The 17,669-nt window shown below is 48.8% G+C and overlaps 1 protein-coding gene across 1 annotated transcript in view; it reads right to left on the minus strand.

The window, feature by feature from the left end:
• Positions 1–16,939, minus strand: part of LOC132574363 (cytochrome P450 2J5-like) — a 72,147-nt gene extending 55,208 nt beyond the window's left edge. The window contains exon 1 of the mRNA XM_060242725.1: positions 16,772–16,939. Coding sequence (XP_060098708.1) covers positions 16,772–16,939 — 168 coding nt within the window. The remainder of the gene's footprint in view (positions 1–16,771) is intronic.
• Between the last annotated feature and the right edge of the window lie 730 nt (positions 16,940–17,669).

The raw sequence follows: 17,669 nt of genomic DNA on the forward strand, positions 1-17,669 counted from the left end.
TTCGTGGTGGACGCTGAGGGAATCCACCCGACTGAAGAGAAAACCAGGGCCATCGTTCAAGCCCCGGCCCCCACGTGTAAAGCGGAGCTACAGAGCTTCTTGGGGGTGCTCAATTTTTACCACACATTCATACCCCACAAAGCGGCCATCGCTGAACCCCTACACCGGTTACTGGACAAAAAAGCTCCATGGGTGTGGGGGAAGAAGCAAGCCGCCGCTTTCCAGGCAGTAAAGGACGTTCTGGTCTCCAACGCGGTGCTGCACCACTTCGACGAGCGCCTCCCGGTCATCCTGGCATGCGATGCATCACCGTACGGGGTGGGCGCAGTCCTGGGGCACCAGTTACCGGACGGCCGGGAGGTACCGGTCGCTTACTATTCTCGCACTCTGACATCGGCGGAGCGTAATTACGCTCAAATTGACAAGGAAGCCCTGGCCATTGTAGCGGGGGTCCACAAATTCAACGATTATTTGTACGGGCGGCGGTTCACTATAGCGACGGACCATAAGCCGCTCTTGGGTCTGCTGGCCCCAGACCGCCAAACTCCCCAAATCCTGTCCCAAAGGGTGTTGAGGTGGAACCAATTCCTCAACTCATACACCTACACCTTGGTACACAGGGCGGGCAAGGCAATGGGCCATGCTGACGCACTCAGCCGCTTACCGCTTCCAGACACGGCCCCCGATCCTGCCCCAGCACACCATGTCATGTCAGTCGAGTCACTCCCAGACCAGCCACTCCACGCTGCAGAAGTGGCCAAGGCCACCGGAAAAAACAAAACGCTAGCAAGGGTGCTCGACTGGGTGGTGAGGGGGTGGCCAGAAGGGGACATGGGGGAAGAGTTCAAGCCCTACAAAATGAGACGGGAGGAACTCGCAGCCCACAAGGGGTGCCTGCTATGGGGGAGCCGGGTGGTGGTCCCCCCCCCTCTACAGAAACGGGTCCTGGAATCACTCCACGAAACACACCCGGGCATAGTGAGAATGAAGGCCCTAGCCAGGAGCTATGTGTGGTGGCCGGGAATGGACGGGGAGATAGAAAACTGGGTCTGGAGATGCAGCGCGTGCCAGGAGTCGCGGCCGGACCCACCCAGCGCCCCGGCTACACGGTGGGAAACTACAAGGAAACCGTGGTCCCGGCTCCACATAGATTTTGCGGGGCCGTTTCAGGGGCAGATCTTCATAATCATAGTGGACGCCTACACTAAATGGCTAGAGGTCATCCCCGTGGCGTCCACTTCTTCAGCAGCCGCCATCCGAGCCCTGCGCAGGGTCCTGTGCACCCACGGCATCCCGGACACCCTAGTCTTGGATAACGGGGCGGCCTTCACCTCGGGAGAGTTCCAGGCGTTCCTCCAGAGGTACCTCATAAGACACATAAGGTCTGCCCCCTTCCACCCGGCCACCAACGGCCAGGCAGAGCGGATGGTTCGTACGACCAAAGAGGCCCTGGGCAGAATCGTGCAGGGCAATTGGGACCACAGACTAGCCGCATTCCTCTTTGACAACAGAGTCATTCCAAACCCAGTCACCGGGGTCAGCCCAGCAGAGCTCCTCATGGGGCGCAAGCTCACCACAAGGCTGGACCGGCTGCACCCCGACCGAGCCTCTGACGTACGAGGGTCCCCAGAGGTCAGAGACGTGGCTAGGGGGTTCTTCGCTGGGGACCCAGTGTTCGCCCGCAACTACGCCTCGGGACCTGAGTGGTTGGCAGGGCGGGTACTACGGGTCGTGGGTTCCCGCCACTACGAGATGTCCACCGAGGGGGGCCAGATCCTACGCCGGCACATCGATCAGATGCGCCGCCGGACCCTACCAGAGGTACCCACGGAAGTAAGGGAAGAGGCAGGGTCCGGGGAGCCACCTACAACCCCTGCACCAGCACCTAGTCCGCCTCCACAAGCGGAGGCGATCCCACCCCCCGAACCGGACCCACAGCCCACGGACGCTAAGGCCCCCGGCGAGACCCCGGGAGCCGAAGCCACCCCGGCACCGCAAGCAACCCCAAGGCGTTCAACACGGGAGCGCCGACCTCCCGCCTACCTTCAGGATTATGTGCACTAACTAAGGGGGGAGGAGTGTAGCATATGGCGTTCGCAGAACGCAACCATTTCGTTATAACGAAACCATTTCGTTATAACGAAACCATTTCGTTATAACGCAACATCGAAACAGCGTTAGTCCGCACAAGCAGCGGAGGCAACTGAGAACACCCAGGTGCCTCCGCGCGGGGCGCTGGTCACCCGCCAATCACAGCTAGTGGCGGGAAATATGGCTGGCCTGCATTGGACCGGCCAGCAGGAAGAATAGTTCCGGCACTGTATATATGCGGGACCCGGCCCGCGTGCTCTCTCTCTTCCATCTTGTTTTGTACCTGCAATAAACTATGTTGCCCTACGCTCGTCTCCAAGTCTGGTACATTACAAGCTGACCTTTTTGGAAAGGGCCTTTTGTGCTGTCATTGAATTTCTGGCTTGTGGGGCAAGCATCAACTGCACCCTTGTTCTCTGTTTTATTTTACAGCAAGCGAACTCTTAGTAAAAGACTCAAGTTGAATTAATAAAAAGAGGGGAGGTTACAATATGGCAAGGAGGGGGAAACTGGGAGGACTGCTAGAGTCCCTATGGGCAATTGTTTTATTTCCAATTGTTTTAGGAGGATGGGAGCAAAATATTTGGCACAAAACCATGAATACTGTGGTGAAAGAAACAAACCTTACTTCATGTTGGATGTGTGCCCACCCCCCTTCCTCAAGGAGGAGTGGGTGGCCCATGGTGGTCTCGGCTGTGATCTCACTGCATGGGTGGAACGTAACAGGGGTTGCTGGGGCTCTCAATGGTTCTGGGATCCCAGGAGATAAAGGAAGGATTCCAAAAGATAAGAGTCAGGTCTGGTTAGCCAGACACCATCTCTGGCCGAAAGCACCGGTATGTTTCCAATGGCATAGTCAGAGTATCATGTAATTACAAATGCCCAACAAACTAAAGTGAGGAGAACATTGGTGGGAGACTATCCTGAGTGTAATCTAACAATCAAGGTAGGACCTGGGTTGGAAGAAGGAACTAATGAAGGGAATTGGAGCAGTCCTTTTTCTACCTCAGGGGAATCAGATAATAGCCCAATTATAGAATTATACCAAAGCACATCAAGGTCCCAATTATTCTACGGGTTGCAGGAACGAATATATTACAATGCTGGATATTATCTATATGGTCTGCTACCAGGAATCTTATGGGTTTGTGGAAATTGGGCAGGGAGGGTACTGCCCAGGGCTTGGAATGGAACATGCACAGTTGGGACAATAGCTCCAGGAGACATTGCCTTTCATTCCAAACAACAAAGCCAAGACACATGGGACCCTCACATAAAATGGCATAGGGTTAAAAGAAAATACGATGCTGACCTGGGATATGATCCAGAAAACACTTATTTAACAGAGGGAGAGCGGTTTGCTGCCATTATGTTTTCAGGACTGGGAGTAGCCTGGAATGTAAAGGCCATAAGACAGCTAAGCTACACTGTGGAGAAATTAGCGAACACAACGGCAGAAACGGTGCAAACACTACAATCAGAGATCGAATCTTTAGGGGCAGAGTTATACCAGCACCGCCTGGCCTTAGATTATTTGCTTAGTGCTCAAGGAGGGTTGTGTGTATGGCTAAATGTTACTTGCTGTCACTGGATAAATGAATCAGGAAAAATAGAAACAAATGTGAAAGTCTTACAAGGTATAGGGATACAGGTACAACAACTCTATTCAAAAAATACATGGAATCTTTGGGATTGGCTTACAAATTGGCTGCCTAACTTCAGTTGGTTAAAGGGTTTGTTTACTGTTGTTTTAGTCATTTTATGTATGGGGATTCTGGTATGCTGTTGTATGCAATGCTTACCAATATGTATCAGCTTTATTAAGAACTTGAAACCAAAAACACAAGTAGTTATGGTTTTGCAGCAAACACCACAAGTAGAATATGAAAGCATCATTATAAATACGAACTAGAGAAACAAGTTTAAAATAAAAAGAGAAGGGACTGAAAGGGGGAGCACTGTTGTTTAACTCTAGTTCTGTAAGCATGTGTGGTTACTATGGAAACTAAGAAAAAGTAACAGTAACAATGGTTGGAAGGAGAAGAGGGGAGGGGGGAAGATTAGGAGTATTAGGCTTTTAAAACCTGCGCGCGTTGTTGCTAGGCAAGATTGTGAGGGAACCCGCCAATCGGTGAGTTCCACAGGGGGGTTGGCTTAGGTATATAAGGACTGTGCTGTGACACAGAAGGCGGAGTCGACAGGTGGAAGCTAATCTATCCGGGCTCCCCGTGCTTTGCAAACCACGTTCTATTAAACAATCCTTGTTGGACCCTCCCGTGTATGAGTCATTGTTTAACATACAACATAATCTTCTAACATTGTATATGCCATTAAATGCCAACAGTGCCCTTTGATTCTCTACATAGAGCAAACTGGACAAACCCTACACCAAAAGATAAATGGACATAAATCTGACATCAGGAAGCACAAGACTAAAAAACCTGTACAAGAACACTTTAACCTCTCAGGACATTCAACAGGTGACCTCAGAATAGCTGTTTTATTGCAAAGGAATTCAAGAACAGAATGGAAAGAGAAACTGCTGGGTTACAAGTTATTACAACATTCGTTATACAGACCCCACCAGGACTTAACTGGGATATTGGTTTCTTATAATATTATATATGCAGAACTCATTCTCCCCGAGCAGGACTATACATCCTTTGTATTTGTATGCATTTTTCGTTTTGGAATAATATATTGGAATAATGTTTGTAGTGCAATTCAGTATATAGGAATAGAGTTTCTGACATAACGTGTCTCTAAAGAACAATGTATTGGCATAATATTTAGAAAAACATAGTGATTGTAATGTAATGCTATGAACATTGAAATATATTTCCCTACATAACACTGCGCCCCACCCCAACAAAAGAAAAATGCTGTTTGTTATCTTCATGCTTTAGAGGAGATGAATGGGGCCTCACAAGGGCATCTCAGTTAACTCCCCACAATTTAAAAGAATTTACTTACATGTTTATGGGAAACAGACAGGAGGAACTGGAAGTCCTAATAAAAGAAGGAGACTATGACACAATAGGCCTTACTGAAACTTGGTGGGATGTCATTCACAACTGGAATATTAGGATTCAGGAGTACAACTTATTTTAAAGGGACAGGCAAATGAGAAAGGGCGGAGGCATAGCATTATATGTGAAGGAGGTATATACTTGTGAGGAAATATGTGAATCTGAGCATGGCAGCTCAGTTGAGAGTCTCTGGGTAGAAATAAAAGGAGTAAGAAATAACAGTGATATTATTGTGGGGGTCTGCTATAGACCACCAAGTCAGGCAGAGGACTTGGATGAGATACTTCTACAGCAGATTGCAAAGTTCTCCAAGAGAAGGAATACCGTGATCATGGGAGATTTCAATTACCCGGACATCTGTTGGAAGTCCAACTCTGCTAAAAATGAAGTCAAATAGATTCCTGACTTGTCTTGCTGACAACTTCTTTTTCCAGAAAGTGAAGAAGGAAACAAGGGGATCTGTTATCTTGGATTTGATTCTCACCAACAAGGAAGAATTGATGGAAGAAGTGGAAATAGCGGGCACCCTGGGCAATAGTGACCATATGAATTTGGAATTTACAGTCTTAGGGAAGGGGAAAGCTATACGTAGTCAGACGTATAGGTTGGACATCAGAAAGGCAAACTTTGATAAAGTTAGAACTATGCTGGGTAAAATCCCATGGTCAGAAATACTTAGGAGGAAGGGGGTTCAGGAGGGGTGGGAGTTTCTTAAAAGTGAAATACTGAAAGCTCAATCACAGACGATTCCTATGAGAAGAATAAATGGAAAAAGCCTCCATAAACAGCTCTCCATAAACAGCTCTCTAAAGAGTTGAGAAATAAAAAAGACTCCTTTAGGAATTGGAAGGAGGGTCTTATAACCAAGGATGAATATAAACAAATCACCAGTGGTTGTAGAGAAAAAGTTAGGAAAGCTAAAGTTCTGTATGAGCTTAGGCTGGCCAAAGATGCTAAAAACTACAAAAAGGGGTTCTTTTCTTATGTTCAGAGTAAGAAAAAGAGCAAGGACATGGTAGGCCCATTGGGAGGGCAAGAAAGTGAAATTGTAACAGGTAATGAAGAGAGGGCGGAACTGCTCAATTCCTACTTTTTCTCAGTCTTCTCTTCTGAGGGAAATGGTGCTCAACATGGCAAAAACAGAACATATAAGGAGGGTTTGAAGTTCCAACCTAGGATCAGCATATGGGTAGTACATAAACACCTAGTTTCTTTAAATGAAATTAAGTCCTCACGGCCAGATGAATTGCATCCAAGGGTTCTAAAAGAGCTTGCGGATGTAATTTCTGAGCCTCTGGCTATTATTTTTGAGAATTCTTGGAGAACAGGAGAGGTGCCGGAGGATTGGATGCAGGCAAATGTTGTCCCCATCTTCAAGAAGGGGAAAAAAGAGGATCCGGATAACTACCGACGCATCAGCTTGCTGTCTATACCTGGAAAAGTTTTAGAACAAATCATCAAAGAGTCAGTCCTGGAACATTTAGAAAGAATGGATGTGATTATTATGAGCCAGCATGGGTTTCTCAAGAACAAATCATGTCAGACTAACCTGATCTCTTTTTTTGAGAAAGTGACTACCTTGCTGGATCGGGGGAATGCTGTAGACATCATTTATGTTGATTTCAGTAAGGCTTTTGATAAGGTTCCACATACTATCCTTGTTCACAAGTTGGTAAAATGTGGTTTGGATCCTGTTACTGTTAGGTGGATCTGTAACTCGTTGACAGGTCGCACTCAAAGAGTGCCTGTGAATGGTTCCTCATCCTCTTGGAGAGGAGTGACAAGTGGAGTGCCTCAAGGATCTGTCCTGGGACCTGTTTTGTTCAACATCTTTATCAATGATTTGGATGAAGGAATAGAGGGAATGCTTATTAAATTTGCCGATGATACTCAATTGGGAGGGGTTGCAAACATAGAAGAAGACAGAAACAGGATACAGGCTGGAAAACTGGGCTAAAATCAATAAATGAATTTTAACGAGGATAAATGTAAAGTTCTGCATTTAGGTAGGAAAAATCCAATGCATGGTTATAGGATGGAGGAGACTTGTCTTAGCAGTACTATATGCGAAAAGGTTCTGGGGGTCTTAGTGGATCATACCCTGAACATGAGTCAACAGTGTGGTGCTGTGGCTAAAAAGGCAAATGCAATTTTGGGCTGTATCAACAGAAGTACAGTGTCCAGATCACGTGATGTGATGGTATCGCTTTACTTTGCTCTGGTAAGACCTCACCTGGAGTATTATGTTCAGTTTTGGGCACCACATTTTAAGAAGGATATAGACGTCAAGCCGAGAGAGCAGGGGGTTGGACTAGATGATCCTGGAGGTCCCTTCCAACTCTATGATTCTATTATTTATTTTGACATATTTATGGCTTCTATTTGTTGTTCTCCTTTAATTAAATCCATACAGCTGTTGACCCTATACATTTAACTTGTCATTCCTGTTTTGTCTCTTCATATCTTAAAATATCTTCATCATGTGGGCATATGTGAACAAGATGAAATGTAACAAGGATAAATGCTAAGTTCTACCTCTGAGTAACAAAAATGAGGAATGCATATACTGGATGGGGATATCCTTTTGGGTAGCAGCATGTGTGAACAAGATCTTGGAGTATGAGTGGACTGTAAGTTGAACATGAGCAGCCACTGTGATGCAGCAACAAAAACGGTTATTGCAGGTTTGGGTGTGTTGTGTATGTTGACTTAAGTGAGAACTGAATTGGGTGTTCCTGTCCAGGCATATCAACAATTCCTGGTGGACGCCGCCACAGCTGAGGCGCAAACATAGGGTAGCTTTTAAGATTAAGTGCCTCTAGTTTGGGGTCAGCGTAGCTCTGGGGATTTTCCAGAACTTTATGGATTCTCTTTTGAAAGTTATCCCCGGGATCCAGCCGTTTCTAACGGCCACTTATCCAATGATCCCACATTGCACCTCCCACTTCTATGCAATGCTCCAGCATTTTGACTCTGCGGGGCTGAAAATGAAAAAGCAGAAATGCCTCCTGGGGTTCCCAAAGATAGACTTCCTGGGGTACTCGGTGGACGTGAACGGTATCCATTCCTCGAGGGAAAAGGTTGAGGCCTTATGCCCACTAATAAGGTGGAGTTATAGGCTTTCTTAGGCCTCCTCAACATCTACCATGCCTTCCTACCCCAAAAGGCAGCGGTAGTGGAGCCCCTCCACCGATTACTGGACAAGAGGCCCTTTGGGTTTGAGGCTGCCGGCAGGCCGCTGCTTTCCAAGTGATGAAGGACCTCCTCACGTCCAACAGTTTGCTGGCGCATTTTGACGAGTGGCTGCCTGTTGTCTTGGCATGTGAAGCATCTCTGTATGGTGTGGGGCGGTCGTAGCCCACATGCTGCCAGATGGCCGCAAAGTCCTGGTGGCCTACTATTCGATGACTCTACAAAAACCAGAGCGCAACTATCCAAATAGACAAGGAGGGTTTGGCCATTGTAGCAGGGGTAAAGAATTTTCATGATTATCTGTACAGCCAGCCCTTCCCTATACTAACAGACCACAAGCCCCTCTGAGGCCTGTTCGCCCCCGACCACCAAACGTCCCAGATGCTGTCTCACCGGGTTTTAAGGTGGTCCATTTTCCTCGTGGGGTGCCAGTATGACCTCCAGTACTGCCCAGGGAAAGCGATGGGCCACACAGACGCCTTGAGCTGGCTACCGCTGCCATCCAGGGTCCCGGATCCGGCCCCAGCATACCAGATTATGCTGCTAGAATCCCTTCCAAACCACCCAGTGGATACGAAGGACATTGGTCGCTGTTTAGCCAGGAACAAAATCCTCTCCAGAGTTTTGAACTGGGTGTGGAGGGGACGGCCCACGGGCTGGTTGGGCTCGGAGTTTGTAGCATTCATGTCTCACCGGGATGAATTGTCGGTGCATAAGGGCTGCTTGTTGTAGAGGAGTAGGGTGGTGGTGCCCCTGGCCCTGCAACAGAGAGTCCTCACTGCACTGCACAATAGCCACCCGGGGATTGTGTGGATGAAGGCCCTAGACCACAGCTATGTTTAGTGGCCCAGGATCGATGATGCCATTGAGTCTTGGGTTGCGAGGTGTCAATTATTCTGAGACCCAGCCACCTCGAGCACTGGCACAGCAGTGGGAGTCCACACACAACCCGTGGTCCCACCTTCACCTGGACTTTGCAGGGCCCTTCCAGGGACAGATACTTTCCCTCATAGTTGACTCCCACTCTAAGTGGCTCGAGATAGTCTGGTGGCATCCACCTCATCCCTGGCCCCCATTGCTGCCCTCCACAAGGTTTTTGCAACCCACAGGCTGCCAGACACCCTAGTCTCTGACAATGGGACAGTCTTCACATCAGGGGAGTTCCAGGACTTCTGTGGCCAGAACTTGATCCAGCACATCAGGTCAGCCCCCTTCCATGCGGCCACAAACGGCCAAGCAGAAAGAATGATGCATCCACCAAAGAGTCACTGTGCCACATCATCCAAGAGGATTGGGAGGCCCACCTCGCAGAGTACCTACTAGCCCAGCATACTATCCCCAGCACAGCCACTGGCTGTAGTCCGGCTTAACTCCTCATAGGCCGGCGATTGTCGATGCTCCTAGACCAAATGCACCCAGATCAAGCCCCGGATCTGCAAGAGGTGCTTGATATGGTCTGAGCACTCAGGGGGGCTGATACGGGGAACTTGGCGTATGCAAAGAACTTTGGGGTGGGCCAGCATAGATTCCGGCCCGAGTATGTGGTTACCACTGAGGGCGGGTTCACAATGCAGCGGCACATCATCCAGTTGCGGTCATGTGAGGCACCTGGGGATGAGATCGAGGGCAACATCAGCCCCCAGAACCCGTCTGCTGCCTTGGCTCCTACAGCCACTGAACCGGCAACAGCAGAGGATCTGACCCCCGGCCTTCCATCAGAGCTGGAAGCCTCTGTGGACTCTGAATCACTGGCCGAAATTCCCGCAACTCTGCCCCCCTCCCCACTCACTATGCCTAGAGCTGTGGCTGCGCCGCCACCAACTCCTGCACACAGGCGGTCGACATGGGAGCACCGCAATCCTGCTCACTTGAAGGACTATGTGTGTTAAGGCTTGTGAACTTGGGGTGGAGGAGGGATGTTGTGTGTGTGGATTCAAGTGAGAACTGAATTGATTGTTCCTGCCTCTCTCATTGGAGCCATATGAACGGAGCTTGGGGACTTGGGAACAATGGGCAGCAGGATCCAAATACCTGCTGCCCTGTACCAGTCACAGGCCCCCTGCTGGTTTGAATGATCCAATAGCGTGCTTGCGCGGGAACCCTGAGTTGTATATAGTTGGCCCTGTTGACCCAATTCAGCAGTCTTGAAGTGCAGGCTACCTTATTCTGTACTAATAAAGAGCTGATGATCACTACCACCTCGCCTCTTCCATGCATTGAACCCACTATATTATAGGGTGTATCAACAGGCCACGCCTTGAGTATTGTGTGCAGTTCTGGAGACCTCACTTTAAAAAGGATGTGAATGAAATGAAAGGGTGTAGAGGAGAGCAGTGAGGATGGAGAGAGACCATTTTGCTAACCTGAGGGACTTGGGAAGGTTCAGTATGGGGAAGAGGAGGTTGAGGGGGACATGATTGCTTTCTTTAAGTCTTTGAAGGACTGTCACTTAGGGGAGGACAGGGAGCTGTTCCTGTTGCAGCAGACAAAAGGACTTGCAATAATTGGTTTAAATTAAGTATTGGAACGTACTGGCTGAATATTAGGAAAAAACTTTTTTATAGTGAAAGTTGTTCCAGAGTGAAATCAGCTACCTAGGAAGGTGGTGAGCTCTAGGGGTGTGCATTTGGTTTGGAATCACCCCTGATTCCCCTGAATCACCCCTGATTCAGAAGTATATGGCGCCATATACTTCCGAATCCATTTTCAGCCCATTATATGGGAGCCATATACGGCTCCCCGTATACTTCAGATATATATACTTCCAAATATATATTCGGAAGTATTCGGAAGTCAAAGGAAAAGGCGGGAAAGGAGCTTCTGCAGCCTCAGGTGAGCTGCTTGCCTCCTTTCCCGCCTTTGGAAGACTTTTCCCTCCTCTCCAATAGCCTGTCTGGGATCAAGGAGGGAGGGGGAGGGGGAGAGTAGCCCCAGCAGCCAATCCAAAGCATGCATTTGCATAATGCATTGTAAATGCATGCTTTGCAGGTCTGTTGTGTAGCTGATGGCTGGGCTAATCCGCCAGCCATCAGCAACATTGTTGTTCTTTTGTTTACTTGGGTATCCAAGTATCCAAGTAAACAGTGTTCTCTGGCCAATCACAGAGCAGTGCTATTTTTTGAAACTGCTCTGTGTAGGGCCAGAGAACCTTTTTAAGGAGTCTGCCTGGCTGGACTCCATTCCATTGCTGCTGTGTTGGTGTGTGAGAGAGAGATTGTGCTGTGCTGGGCCCTTGGCCTCAGCTGCTGCTGCTCTCTCTCAGCCTTGCCTGACTTGGCTGGAGAAGAGAAGACGTCTAAGGTAAGACAGTCTTGGGGTTCTTGTTTTTATTTTAGTTAGTAAAAGGACTTTTTAAGACTCGGAGTCCCTTTACTTATCCAGATTTGGGTGGGTGAGCCTGGGTAGCTTATTTGGGGTTAGGGGGTTCTTCTGGGGGTGGGGGCCTGAGGTGGGGGTGTTTGCTAATTTGCCCGTATCTTACTTTAGTGAGAGGACTTTTAAAAGTGTAGTGTCCTTTTACTTTTCCTGATTTGGTGGCTTGGATTTCTTGGGGTTAGCGTGAAGGTTTTTTTTGGGGGGGAGGGGTTGGTAAACTTCCTGCATTGTTAAAAGTCAAGTTTTTTACTGTTTTAAAAGGATTCTGTCTGTGTTTGATTTGTTGCTGCTGTGTTGTGCTGCTGTTGTTCCTTTTCTCTTCTGGTTCTGGTTCTGGGGGGGGGGACTGTTTGGCCTAATTTTTATTGTTAAAAAGGTCACTTTTTTAACAGTTGAGTTTGTTGGCCTTTTTTCAGTGATCTGTTGGGATCTATTCTCTGTTGCTGCTGGTTTTGCATCCTCTGTCCTGTTGTCCCTTTTCCTGGTTCTGGTGTGTTTTTTTTTGGGGGGGGGGGTTAAAAGTTAAATTTCTTTCTGTCACGTTTTGGTTTTTTTAAAATTACCTCTGGTTGGTGTGAGGGAGTTGGTGTGTGAGCTGTGTGGGGTGGGGTTTATATAGAGTTGTTTTTGGAGTCTGAGGCTGCTTTTGGTTTGGCTAGGGCCACTAAATAGGCTGCCCCACTAATAAGGGTGTTTTTAGGACTTGTGTTTTTTGAAATTAAAAAAAAAAATTAATCCAGTTTAGGGCTTTATCTTTTTTCAAAATTCAACTAGGCCAGATAGGGGCGATTTAAAAAGATTTTAGGTTTCTCATAAATGGCAGCGTGACTACTAGGCCACATCAGGCTCCCTTTTAAAGAGACTAGGGTTGCAGTACATCTTGCTTTCAGCCACTGAAAGCTGGTGCATCTTTAGATTTCCATAGGGTAAACCACAGCTTCTCTCAAGTTATACGGGACACCTGATTTCTAGTTTGCAAGGAAATTTGGTTTGCCCCAATCTAGTTAGGAGAAATTTAACTAGGAGGATATAAAAAGGATTGCCTTCATCTCAAGGTAGCCTTTTAAAAACTGTAGCCAGGTAGAGGCAGGATCACCTAGTCTCCTAAACTTTACCAGACTACTACTACCTCAACCCAAAGAAGGACAGGTTAGGGACCAAAAAAACAAACAAACAAGCTTTGGTGGGAGGGTTTTTAAAAAGAAGTCAGTGCACCTATTGGTTCAGGGTTCAGTTTAGTGAGTTAAGTTTGTAAAAAAGCCCACTCTCAGTTGAGGTTGTGTGAGACTGGCCAAGGGTGACATGAGTGACAGGCAGCAGAAGAGGGGCCCTGGGGACAATGCCAAGGAGAAGACTAAAGGAGTGGAGTGGAGGGGGATGACCCAGTGTCCCCCCCCATATGTAGGGCCACTCCACAGCTGCCTTCCAGCACTCTGACCTCTGGCCAAAGTGTGATGAAGAAGAAGGCCCGCCTTGGGCCCTTCATCGAGGCTGCTGCTGGGGCGCCCCCGGCAGAGGTGCCATTAGGTGCTGGCACTGAGAAGGGGTCTGCTGCTTGGGCAGTCTCTCCTCCAGCTGATGTCACTAGGCTTCAGCAGCCGGAGGAGGGGCAGCAAGAGCAGCCCTTCTTGGAGATGAGCTTTGGGGACAGTTTTCTGTCCAAAATGATCATCCCAAGGAGGGTGCAGAGTGTCATGCAGGAGTTGGAGGAGAAGCTGGTTGAGGAGGACCAGCCCCCTTCTTCGGTTCCTTCAGGCACCAGCAGTCCTTCAGGGTATGGCCAGGAGGGGAGGCTGCATGGGGTGGAGGGGGAAGAGACACACGAGGTGCCTCCATCTCCGCCCACTTCCTCCCGGTGGCCAGCCCCTCCTGCCACCCCGAGACATGATGTGTCTGCCCTGAGCCCCTCACAGGAGGTGGCTCTGGACACCCAAGCTGCCAGTCAGCTTGGGCATCCGTACACCTCTGAAGTCTGGAAGCATTTCCGACTCATGGAGGAGCCATGTTATGCGCAGTGCCAGCTGTGCAGGGCCCGGATCAGTCGTGGGCAGGACCCTGCCCACCTGACTCTGGGGGGGGGATGCAGAACCACCTGTGGAAGCACCACCCAGCGGTGCTGCTTAAGGGGGAGAAGCAGGCTGGTGCTGGGGTGCCCAAACGGCCAACATCACCCGGCCAGGAGGTCTGTCCCATCGTGACTACCTCCAGAGCTCTCCAGGAGCGTTCCATTGCAGTGCAGGAACACCAGCCATCTCTGCCTGAGATGTTTGGTGGGGGTGGCACCCGTGTGCCAAGAGGGGGAATCAGGTACGGCAGGAGGGTGATCGCCTGGAACCTTGCTAGAACTACCATTAGCAGGACCGTTATGCCAGCTGTTTCCAGGGCGACGAGATCTGTGGTGAAGGCGCATTTGTCCCGTGATGCTGGGGGGACTGTGCATTTCATCTCAGATATCTGGAGTTCCCAACATGTGTTCGAAGGGTATCTCTCCCTGAATGTGCATTGGTGGCAACCCAGAGAGCTGCAGGCAGTGCAGGGTGGGGGTGGCACTGGCAGTAGCGGCAGGCAGGGTCAGGGCCACCAGGCCGGCTATTGCTGGGCCTTGCTGCATGCCGAACCAGTCGACGCAATGCACACGGTGGACACTCTCAGAGCCATCCTCTCACAGCTGTTAGAGGGCTGTGTAGGCAGCGGGGAAGTCCCCATAGGCTTCATGGTGACTGATGGTGGCTCCAACATCAAGGAGGCTGTCCAGCATCAGGGCCTACAACGCCTTCCTTGCGTGGCCCACCTTCTCCACTTCTTGGTTAAGGACACATTGGGCCAGACGAAAAGGCAGGATTGTCGGTATCTAGCCACGACCCATGAGTACCGACTTCTGCTCCAGAAGTGTCGGCACATCACAGGTCACTTCTCACGAAGCAATACAGACTCGTATCTGCGGCGTGAGAAACAGACACTGACAGGCGTGCCAGGGCACCGCCTGGTCGGTGACGTCAGCACACGCTGGAACTCCACCTGTGCCATGATGGAGTGCATGGTGGAGCAGAGAGCAGCCCTGGATGCCTTTGTCTGTGAGATGAGGGTCTTTCGAGATGAGAACCGTCTCACCCAAGAGGATTGGGTGGTCATTTCTCAGACTGTGGAGGCTCTTGGGCCCTTCAAGACCCACACAGAAATGCTCTTGTCTAACATGATGAGCATCGCACTGGTCGTCCACATGGCCCGTGAGGACCTGACCTTGTTTCTAGTGCCAGCTCAAGGCCGTGCAGATGTTTTTCCAGTGGTGCACCCCCTGGTTGTTAGGCTGCAGGAACGGCTTGAGGCTTGCTTTCAGACTTTCACCCAGGATAAGGTCTACATAATGGTGGGATAGGGTGCCCCTGGAATGAGACCCCCTGGCCCAATCTTTTTGGGACTTGGGGGGTTTGTAGGGGAGAGTCCCCTGCAGGTACCCTGCAAATTTGGGGGCTCTCCCTCAAACCCCCTCCCCTCCAGATGGCTTCCAATATACCCTATTTCCCCATTGATTTCAATGGCCACAGGGTATAATGGGGCCGTATATTCGGAAATAGTCGCACATCTACCGTATATGCGGCTATTCCGAATACTGGTATTTGGAAATACACGGTATTCCGAAGTTTTTGGCCCCGTGTATTTTTGAATCCGAGTAAATCCGAATTTTTTTTTTTTTGCACATCCCTAGTGAGCTGCCCCTCACTGGCAGTCTTTACTGGACAAACACTAGTCAGGGATGCTCTAGGCTGATCCTCCCTTGAGCAGGGGGTTGGACTAGATGGCCTGTATGGCCCCTTCCAGCTCTGATTCTATGTTATATGCTAATTTGCTGTTCAGACTCTTTCTAGAAGTTTGAATGGTTTTCTTCCATTTCATTCTATCTAAAGAAGGATTTGTGCACATGAAAGCTCTTACCTTGGATAAAACCTCATAGATCTTAGGTGCCACTGGACCCTCATTTTATTTTTTATTTGTTCTATAAAGTTTCTGCGACCCCAAATCCTGGTTGGTGCGAGTCCTTTATTAGGATGTGGCACACATGAGATCTCAAAAGAGAGCCAGTTTGGTGTAGTGGTTAAGTGTGCGTACTCTTATCTGGGAGAACCGGGTTTGATTCCCCACTTCTCCACTTGCACCTGCTGGAATGGCCTTGGGCCAGCCATAGCTCTGGCAGAGGTTGTCCTTAAAAGGGCAGCTGCTGTGAGAGCCCTCTCAGCCCCACCCACCTCACAGGGTGTTTGTTGTGGGGGAGGGAGGTAAAGGAGATTGTGAGCCGCTCTGAGACTCTTCAGAGTGGAGGGCGGGATACAAATCCAATATCATCATCATCATCATCATCATCATCATCATCATCATCATCATCATCATCATCATCATCATCATCATCATCATCATCAAAATAACTAATAAATAACCCCTTAATTACCCTGTGTGATTATTATAGTTCTCTAGTATAAATCTGTGCATGGTTTGAACTTACATTGCTCTGTCATTTCCTGTTCTGTCAAGCATTGCTAAGGAGCTGTTTTGGTCCCATAAAATCTTTCCCTGCCATTTCCATCACATACTGATGATTCTAGCATACCCCGTGTTATGTATGTGGACTGAAGGGAAGACTTCGGATGTTTCCGCCTGGCTCATTGGAGCCATACGGACTGAGCTTGGGGACTTGGGAACAAAGGGCTGCAGGATTCAAATCCCTACAGCCCAGGACCAATCACAAGCCCCCACCAGTGTGAATGACCCAATAATGTGCTTGCGCAGGAACCCAGAGATGTATATAAGTTTGGGCCGTGGGCCCCCAATGCCAGTCTTGTAATGTGACCTTATACTATGTCACTCCTATTAAAGAGCTTCTAATCACTTACTCTGAGACTCTGCCATGCATAGAACCCACTATAGTATACCCCGGTTCCTTCCAACATACCTTAACTTAACAGTTTCATTTTCCTTTTAAAAATGTCATAGTTTGTTTTCTACTAAGCAACATTTGCCCCCAGAACTATAGATTGCTCTGTTGGCTCATTATCTTTTTTCAGCCAATTAACTATTTAGAAAAAGAGTACCTTGGTGAGCGAGTCCGGTTGAATTCTGAATCCGGCCTGTATAAACTTTAGAACTGTTACATATAGAGGAAGCCCAGGAGGGTACTTCTTCTGTGTTTGGAGCCGTTTCAGAAAGTATAGAATCAGGAGACACACCAGCACAGCTCCCAGTATTGCCCGTATCCACATAATTCTCCTTCTTGGTCTTGGTGTCTTCCTAAGGACTCTGGTGAGTTGAACGCTCTTTGACTTTTTTCACAAGAGGTGTTGCTGCTTCTCTCTTTTGGACATCCTTTTATACTCTCTACTTACTAAAGACAAATGCCATAGGTCCTCCAGGCACACATTATGTCAACGTGCCTTATTATTAATGTAATGAATGCCAGTCGGTAATGTTGGTATAGAGTCCATAGGGCAAAGCATGTTTAGATCTAGATCATCTAACCTGACAGCTCTTGACAGGTCAGGCTGATGCAACCTTGGCAGAAAGCAGGTCAGAGCTGGAGTGTGCCTGGAAAGCACCTGCTGTGAGTCAGTATATTTCATGGACTGATGTGATTGGCTGACCAATGTATATAGGATGAAGAGTGCCAGACAAAGACTCTCTCTTACCGCAACGATTGACTGGCGATTTCCAAGTTGCTGCCTTACACACAGCTTCTAGTGAAGGGAAGGACCGATACACAGCTGATGTTGCAGCACCCCTCAGAGAATGAGCCGTGATCCCCAGTGGAGGGATCTGACCTTGGGCCCTATAAGCCATAACAATACATTCCCGTAGCCACCTGCTAAGGGAGGAAGTAGAAACCTGTCGCCCCTGTGATTTTTTACTGAACGAAACAAACAGGGCATCAGACTTTCTCCACTCCTTGGTACGCTCAATATAAAAACTAAGCGCCCTCCTAACGTCTAGGCAGTG

This window comes from Heteronotia binoei, chromosome 6 (assembly GCF_032191835.1).
Source record: "Heteronotia binoei isolate CCM8104 ecotype False Entrance Well chromosome 6, APGP_CSIRO_Hbin_v1, whole genome shotgun sequence".
Classification (NCBI taxonomy): domain Eukaryota; kingdom Metazoa; phylum Chordata; class Lepidosauria; order Squamata; family Gekkonidae; genus Heteronotia; species Heteronotia binoei.